Source organism: Dreissena polymorpha, chromosome 2 (genome assembly GCF_020536995.1).
Source record: "Dreissena polymorpha isolate Duluth1 chromosome 2, UMN_Dpol_1.0, whole genome shotgun sequence".
Classification (NCBI taxonomy): domain Eukaryota; kingdom Metazoa; phylum Mollusca; class Bivalvia; order Myida; family Dreissenidae; genus Dreissena; species Dreissena polymorpha.
This window is the reverse complement of record NC_068356.1, coordinates 11973782-11983405: the sequence shown is the minus strand read 5'-3', so window position 1 is coordinate 11983405 and position 9624 is coordinate 11973782. Positions and strand designations below refer to the sequence as shown.

General features: G+C 33.4%; 1 protein-coding gene across 1 annotated transcript; it reads left to right on the top strand.

Annotated features, from left to right (window-relative positions):
- Positions 1-1000: 1000 nt before the first annotated feature.
- Positions 1001-8108, top strand: LOC127865875 (kyphoscoliosis peptidase-like). Its single transcript, XM_052405904.1, has 5 exons — positions 1001-1091; positions 5433-5621; positions 5732-5847; positions 6052-6171; positions 6257-8108. Exons 2-5 carry the CDS (start codon positions 5463-5465, stop codon positions 7203-7205), a joined length of 1344 nt encoding a protein of 447 aa, XP_052261864.1. The 5' UTR covers positions 1001-1091; positions 5433-5462; the 3' UTR covers positions 7206-8108.
- Positions 8109-9624: the final 1516 nt, after the last annotated feature.

The window sequence follows — 9624 nt, the reverse complement described above, 5'->3', positions numbered from 1 at the left end:
CGCGTGTCACCACTCAACATCTGCTCACTTTTGTTAATTACATGAACATATTAATATATTTGATATCAAAACGCATCAATGCACATCACATCAATTTATGTCATCACTAGTATTCAAAAAGTTATGATCGGGAATTAAATCAGTATATACCCATATGGTACTTTTCACATGTATGTACAACTTAGGAAATCATGATATCTACGGAGTGTACTTTAACATTCATGTTGGTGTTGTTTTAAAATCAAATATGGTTTAGTAAAACATATCTTTACTTGATAATTTTCGTAACTGTCCAGACTAAATAAATTCGACAGAATCTCACGAATGTGACGCCGGAGCGGGACTCTTTAGTCGAATACGATACTCTCCCGATAATTCCAAATTATCAGACCTGGTCTAGAAGGAGCCATTTTACTTCTGAGACCATCACTTTAGTATCCCGATGAGGATTTTATTTTTCGAGTGTATGTCTGTGCTATGTTGCCTCTCTGCCATTCATGCAAAAGTTGAATTATAATTAATTTCCATACAGATTTTTTGAAATAAAACATACATATATATTATATTTATAAGGTACCATAAATAAAGACGACTTGCTACAGGCGTGCTCGCCTCGCCATGAATTCATTTAGTTGCTGATAAAGTTAACTACACAATATACACACTTAACGGACTAGGAATCAGTAATTAAATTAAGGAAGCTAAATGAAACCGATTCTCTTTTTTTACTTAATTTAAATAACCACAGATTTTAACGTTTTGTACATGAATTTATTTATTACAACTATCGCTTATTTAATTATTTAGCTTTGACAGTGTTTGCAAAAAGCTGTCTCACTTTAACATCCATCGGGACAATAGCACTTAACAAGTAATAGATTTCAAAGGAAATTATCAATTCATAATATGTTTTAACGTACCATTCAGTCATATTGCTGATCAAAGTCTTTGTACATATAGTTGTACATGTGATTCATTTTCCGGTGAATATCATAAGACTATTACTGTATGCGATCGTATTTATGACAACAACATCATTTCACACTTATATATATATATTACTATAACAACTGCACTGGAGATTAATACATGTAAGTTTCTTTAACGCTTAATGCATTTAAATATTGTTTTATTAAAAAAAATGAACAAAAATAATCTGAGTATCAAAACGTATTGAGGTAATTAGTTAAAATGAATCCATTCAATTACACAATTATATCAATCTGTTTGATATGGTTGGCTGTTCCAGTATAAAACCAAACAAATATAGGAGAAATGAAGCTAAAATAACATTATCTTGAGATAAATAATGCTAAACTCCTAAAAATGTGTCCAGTATCATGTTTTCTGTTATTTATATTTGACCAATTGTCTATGCAATCAAAAAAACAACATATATCATATACTCCCACTTTATAAATATTAACTTTACTTGGGAAGGTATACGATGAAATGGATATCTATATCAAAAAGTTAACACATTCGCCGTTTCGTTTCGTTTATTTCAAAATGCACATTTCCACAATATGTGAATAGAATGAGCAAATAAAGTTTATATAACATAATAACATAGTCACCCAAACCTAATGATTATTGGAACAGTAGATGAAAAACAAAACACTTGGGGCTTTAAACTGGTTGAAGTTAGCTTAGACTTGCTCCAAGCCCATTAACATTTTCATGCTGATTCAGCTTTGTTAAAAAATGTCTATGCTCCCCCAAATTTTTGGGGGGAGCATAATTATAGTCGCCGCTTCGTCTGTCCGTGCGTGTGTCCGTCCGTGCACAATTTTGTCCGGGCTATTTCTCAGCAATTAATGACCGGAATTCAATTAAACTTTATGGGAAGCTTCACTACCAAGAGGAGATGTGCATATTATCAGCCGGTTCTGGTCGGATGATTTTACAGAGTTATGACCCTTTGAAATTTTCCATTTACTGTACATATAGTGCAATTCTTGTCCGGGCTATTTCTCAGCAACTAATGGCTGGAATTCAATGAAACTTAATGGGAAGCTTCAATACCAAGAGGAGATGTGCATATTATCAGCCGGTTCTCGTCGGATGATTTTTCACAGAGTTATGGCCCTTTGAAATTGTCCATTGTAAATATATTGCAATTCTTGTCCGAGCTATTTCTCAGCAACTTATTACGGGAATTCAATGAAACTTTATGGGAAACTTCACTACCAACAGGAGATGTGCATATTATCAGCCGGTTACGGTCGGATGCTTTTTCACAGAGTAATGGCCCTTTTAAATTTTCTATAAACTGTACATATAGTGCAATTCTTGTCCGGGCTATTTCTCCCCAACTACTGACTGGAATTCAATGAAGCTTTATGGGAAGCTTAACTACTTTGAGGAGATGCGCATGTTATTTGTGGGTTATGGTTAGATGATTTATTTAGAGAGTTATGACCCTTTGAAATTTTTAAGTTGCTAAACCATACATCGTCTTATTTTGTCCAAAGTTATGCCCCTCAAGACGTTTCCTTTTATCTGAATATATAGTGCAATATTGTGACAAAAAAACAACCTTTGGGTAGCATCACCTGTCTCCGTCGGTTTCTTGTTTTAATTGATAGGAAAACAATGATCAGATGACAATAGACATGCAGAGTATAACTATTTATTTGACTCTCATTTATTTATAAAAAGCTTTGTGGTACGTATATATATATATATATATATATATATATATATATATATATATATATATATATATATATATATATATATATATATATATATATATATGTGTGTCATGTTCTGTCAAAACTGGCCTAAATGCATGTGCGTAAAGTGTCGTCCCAGATTAGCCTGTGCAGTCCGCACAGGCTAGCCAGGGACGACATTTTCCGCTTTTATGGTATTTCTCGTTTAACGGAAGTCTCTCCTTACCGAAAATCAAGTTTAGGCGGAGAGTGTCGTCCCTGTTTAGCCTGTGTGGACTGCACATGCTAATCTGGGACGACACTTTACGCACATGCATTAAGCCATTAAGCCCATTTTTCTCAGAACACGACTCATATATTTCCACAAATAATTATGCAATACCATTCGATTTTCCATCCATGTATACATTGTTTTGTATGATCAGATGTTTGGCTTAAACTGTATTGTTTACGTTTGCGTGTAATACATATAATAATAATTAAAAAAAAAAATAATAATAATAATAATATACCCAGTATGGTTTGCGTGTAATACATATAATAATTATAATAATATACCGGTATGTCATATGCAAGTATGCTAAGAATACGATGATAGACAGAGATTTTAGTACCGCAAGTCGCAAACAGGTTTCGTGCTCCACTGCCTTCAAAATCATTCAGATGATAGGTATTCTGGACCTCAGAACTCTGACCTAAGAGCCAATCAGAACCTTAAGACAATCATATGAGCGGAAGGATCAACTTTGATTTATTTTATTCGTTTTATTTTATGGTTTTGTTTTGTATTTTAAAGCGTATACACTCGTAAATTGTTAAATAGAATAACAAAATAAACAACGTGTAATCTATAAATTCTATCAAACAGTACTCATGAATAGACAGTTTTCAAATATATTTGCGTGCTTTTAACTGAATTAACGACAAGACGCAGTGTTTCCTGTCATCAAATAAGATGACTATTATTACTACTATTATCTGATACTGTTATTTTTTAAACGGTACCGCTTTTAAAACCGAAAGTAGGATTTCTATACGTATACGTCCCTTTCGACAAACGCGATTATTTTTAAGTTTTAAAGCGCAAAAGACAGATTTCTATCTTGTAACCACCAGATATTTTCTAATTGGCATAGATAAAATTAAATCTATAGCCTAGATAGCAAGTAATTTATTAATTTTCAAACGGAACCGCTTTTAAAACCGAAAGTATGATTTCTAGACGTATACGTCCATTTCGACAAACGCGATTAGTTTTAAGTTTTAAAATCGCAAAAAAAGACGGATTTCTACCTTGTAACCACCAAATATATTCTAATTTACATAGATAAAATATGTTTCTTATTTATACTTATTGTATTTACTATGAAAAATAAGTTATTTATACTTAAATTTACTATGAAAAATAAGTTATGTGGCTTAAAGAAGCCTTAGGCTAATGGAGTTACGCTGTAAGGACAGGCTATGGTATTACTATTAATGGGCATTATTGTAAACCATTATATAGCTTTAAATCTGTTTTATACAATGATGTCGAGATATGACAGAAAGAATGTAATTGATATGGCAAAATATATGCACGAAGCGTTTTCTACTCGAAAGAAGTTTTTGCTTGATAATTAATACAAAAGTGTTTCATGACGTCATAAATACTCTTATTATGAAACATATAACTTGATTAGATCTACTTTTCAAAGTTATGATATGATACGTTACATAAATTGTATGCCTATGTCTTTGTGTTACATGTTCTGCGCATTAATAATATATTGTTAATTAACATACATGTATCTTTGTTGTCACCACCATTGGAGGATTATTGAACGATTGTATTGTGGGCCGGCCATAACATATGTTATGTTATGTTTGTAGTTAAATTACATTCTAGTATGCAATAACACAAATAATAACAAACAAGAATTGAGAACGGCACAGGGATTTATTTATTTATTTATTTATTTTTGTATTCACTTATACTCCGTTAACCTTTCAATGAATTCTAGTAAGCAGCGAACTATTTTCCATTGATGACAATTGGCTGTATGCACACATTATATAACATACCGCAGTATCAACAACAATCTCAAAACATGCAGTTACATAACTGGGATCACCGATCTATAAAATTGGGATTAATATGAAAGCGCATGAACCTCATACTTAGCTAAATCTGTTTGTATCTGGTTAAAAATAGTATGATTGAAATTCGATTTAAGTTGTTAAACCAACTTCCTGGTTAGGAATATAATAGTTCGATTTCAAAGTATATTGTTCTTGTGTTCATGCCTGATTTGTTTGTTCCATTGTTTATTTGGACAAGACAATCAGATATACACATGTGTTGATTGTTAAAAAAAACTCAGACGTTCGTATTTAGATAAGAGCGTTTATAGATATATATGAAGGCATACAAGGTTTGTCATGTCATTTTCTAATACTTATAAAACTACTGTATTGTTATTAGTAAATATCATATACATGTACAACGATAATAAAACGAAAGATTTGCATCAAATTAAAAAAAGTGAATCAATGAAATTTCATTAGAATTTTTTCCTAAAAATATAAATGACTTTTTATCCTAATATAACTTTGTATTAATAACATATTAAATGGCATCAATTTGGTAAGTAACTATTTTTAAATCAGAAATCAAGACTCATGCTAAATATTTTTAACGAATTGTACAACCAGTGCCAAAGTATTAATGGATTTAATAATTGGTAATTTATCATCAAAAATATATTACTTCAGGTTTGGACGAACACTATATGCGTTTTTACAATGGGATGTATAGGCAGCAAACCACGCCAAACAGCTGTCGGACCGCAGAAAACAGACGTTTCAAATGTTAAATCAGTAGAAAACGTGAAAGTACCGGTAGTTGAATCGCCCCAAGAAGGGATACACGAGTTCGCAGACATTGATCAGCATGTCCAAAAGGCTAGTGTCATTTCTGTTTAATAAATGTAACATATAAGCGTTGATATTGCTAACAGAAGCGCTTAATTAGATACAGGTATATTTATGCAATTACTTGCACACATTTCCAGGCACCTTCAGCGCTAAAGGAATCCGTCGAATCTCTTGTGAATTACGTGATGACGAAAACTAAGGACCAACGACTTCTAGTGCGAGGGTTTTTTGTTTGGATTGCAGAGAATATAAGGTACGGAACCACGATTAATTAAAAATCGAACCTTCTAAACTCATTTTTATTATTGAACATTCACATCTCTCTTCTGTGTAAAAAAGGCATACTACACTTATATTAGGACACGACTTGAATGTATGTCATGTAAACCTTTTTATGTAGAAATCATGTTGGAAAAAGGCTGTATTTGGTCTAAAAATCCTAGGTTTATAATTGTAGGTACGATATCGATGGTTTATTGGGCCGACAGCCACGTGCACCGAATGACGTCACGTCCGTCATGAAAAATGGGCTGAGCGTCTGTGAAGGTTATGCCAGTGTGATGGAAGCCCTCTGCAGGTACGTGTTACCGACGTATGAATATTTTTCGCTTGATACAATGTTATTTCTTTTTTTACTTTTGACTGAACATTAAATTATACAGATCTGCAGGGATAGAGGTAAAGAAACTCTCTGGGTTTTCGAAGGGTTTTGGATACGACGCAGATAAGCCGTTTACAGAGTCAAGCCAAACCAGCCACGCCTGGAACGCTGTACGTCTTGATGGTAAGTGGTTCTTGTTGGACTGCACATGGGGCGCTGGTCATACGGACGGGCACATCTATGTCAAAGAATTTAAAGAGTTCTACTTTTTGACCGACCCTGCGCAATTTGTTAACGATCATTTTCCATACATGGATAATAATTTGGCAGAAAGCATGAAATGGCAGCTTTTGAAAAAGCCCGTAACTCTTGAGGAGTTCAACAAGAACGCGCAGCTCAAATCACACGCTTTTGCTCTGGGCGTGGTCCCTGAAAGTCACAAGAGTGGAACGATAACAATGACCAATGAAATACAGCTTAAATTTAGAAGCAAGAACAAGAGATTGCATTACAAAGCCACACTTTGGCATTTGGATGGACACACGTGGCGCGAAAAGGCCGATGCTACATTGGCCAGAAGTATTGGGGATTTGGGCGTAATAAGAGTCCATCCACCACTGACTGGAAAATACAGGCTTGACATTTTCGCAAAGGAAGGTTCGGGAGCAGGCACAATGGCACAAGTGGCAGTATACGTTCTGCACTGCAATTCTGTACGTGATGGTGATTTCCAATTTCCGATTGTTTACGCCTCCATTTATACGGATCAATGCGAGATTGTCCAGCCTCAGAACGCTAAACTTCCTGCAAACAGTGAAATTAATTTTGAAATAAAGGCTCCGGATTTGGATGGAATCAGTGTGAATCGGGAACCACTTCAGAAAAACGGGGGACTTTTCAGTGGTATAGTCAGAACCGGAGACAAGGGCTGTGCATATAAGGTTAATGCGGTATTTAAAACAGGCAACACAACACGCTGGGAAGCAATGTTCCAGTATCACACTGAGTAAGCGTTCGAGCTGTTAGGGGAACTTAAGAACTTCGCGCTAAGCACAATATTAATACTGAAAAAAACAACTTTAAGCTTTTAAGTCGCGATATGCTTTTTTAATCTTTTATTTTGCTCTGTTTTTCTATCTTCGTTTACTGTTTGAGATCACGAATTGTTGTGTTGATGGTGATATTGTTGCTTTTGATATTTACAGGGTATAGTATTTACCGGAAGTTCGTTTTAATTTACTGTTTTTTGATGTGTTAACGACAAATACCGGTATTTTTTACATGTATATAATGATATTGAATTTACATATTACTGAATTATTTCAATAATGCCTCATGCATTTCAAACAATCTGAGCTCCCCAATGATCGATCTCGACTTCAGGACAGCTGCGAGAGCGATATTATCAAGTCTCCACATGTGGATGCAGTCAATGGCAATATTAAGAAGGCAAAACTTTATTGAATTTCTACTGTATATGGAACTGGACTTTTGACTAGTATTCAGGTTAAGCCTTCAATTTAAGCTACAAATTTGTCAATTTCAAGATTTATATTGGAAAGAAACTGAGCATCAAACAACGTTGTAAACCTTGAAAAGGACCGGTGTTTACAATTCCCAATTAACTGAGAAGTGCCCAACCACCAGTCATTAAACATTCAAAAATCGCTCAAAAAACGAGGTTGTTTGATACCAAAGTTGTAAAAAGGGGCTATTATAAAGTAACGTGATCAAAACGATTCGCGAGATGCGCTTGAAAGAATTTTCCCAGTTTTATGCAGTGTAAGATTTTAAGACATGATCATCCCTTTGTTCTAAATATATTAGACATATGTATAGATGGTAGAACAATATTCCTATATGTGTTATATTTTGAAGATTTCATGTGGTTGTAATACTGTTACATGATATGATTGTGCTTCATCCAGAGTATCAATGCATTTGTGTGTTTAAAAGAGACTCCAAAACTGAAGCCCATTAAGTGCATTACTTGCCCATCGGGCTCGGAGAGTATAAAATACTGTTCGGAAGGAATACTTCAGACCGACGCGTAGGTGATTTTCTGCGTATATTTGAATGCTTGGTATTTCATATACATACCAATATAAAAGTTTACGTGTTCATGCGTATGACATCGCAAAAAATAACACTCGAGAGTCTTAATCAGGAATGAAATTCTTGTTTTATCCGCTAACTTAAAAACAGAACAACTACTATAAACAATAAATATTTAAGATAGAGATCACCACCTAGGAACGGTTATTGCAAACTATTGATTTTCGAATACACAAATCGACATTTGGAACGAACGTTATGGTTTGAAAAGGAAATCGTAAAAAAATACAGAGAGCTGTCTTATAATGCTTTCGATTAAATGGCAATATATATCATACGATCTAACAAACTGGAAGGCGTTTGAAAGTGTATGTCAATTATGAAAAAATTAATATATTGAAAAGTTGTGTACGATCATCTTAAAGTTCTTAAAGTTATAAACCCATAATGGGAATACTTAATAATATATATGACAACAACAAGTAAAATAACATGTAAATGCAATTCGTCAATCATGTAGACAATAATGTGGTGTATCACAATTGCATAAACAAAAATGGAATAATAAGTAAAAATATATAGTATATGCTTAGAAAAAATGTACATGTGTAATGATATGTGTGATACGATTTTAATATAAAAAAGTAATATTTTAATATATTATCTTGTATTAAAGACCTTTTGACTTCATAATCTTGCATCAGCAATATGTCACTTTTTTGTAAAAATAACGTAATGATAAAATGTTGAAAATATAGTAACATGTAATAGATTAGCGATTTAACATACTTTTGAGTCGGATTGTCAAAGTCAGTACAAGAAATGTTTTTTGCATTTAGAATTTATGCTACGACCTTAAAATACACACAAAATATTTTAACCAATAAAGCAAATTTAACGGTATATACTAACGTGGTAATATATCTTTCAAAAATAAACTGTTGAAATAAGGTTTACATTATTTGTGAAATAAGTGTACATTATGTATTCAAATAATTATACGAAAATAACAGGATCAATAATCATTTAGTAAACCAAAATAAAATGTGATAACATTTTCGTTAAGCCTTTCAAACCATAAAATACTAAAGTATATATAAAACGTTGTACGGACTGGCTAAACTGCGTTTTACCGGCCAAACGAAATAGAGCTGTAACATAGTATAGAATCGAAGCCAACCTTCATATCAGATTGTAGTCTTTTCATCGAAAGTCACGTAAACTGTGTTATTTGTTTCTTTTCGCTCAGTATATAAAATACCTTTGAAGTTCACTTCCACGCCATTTCAACTTAGTTCTATTGACTGACAAAGCAAACGTCTGTGAAGCTTGTATTTCAAACTCCACTGCGATGTTGGCTGGCAGAAGAGCGTT

Bases quoted from the DNA above. Each gene is read 5' to 3' on its own strand.
- LOC127865875 (XM_052405904.1), top strand. From the start codon at position 5,463: ATGGGATGTATAGGCAGCAAACCACGCCAAACAGCTGTCGGACCGCAG. The intron at 5,848-6,051 runs GTACGGAACCAC...TTATAATTGTAG, and splicing joins TGGATTGCAGAGAATATAAG to GTACGATATCGATGGTTTAT. The intron at 6,172-6,256 runs GTACGTGTTACC...TAAATTATACAG, and splicing joins GTGATGGAAGCCCTCTGCAG to ATCTGCAGGGATAGAGGTAA.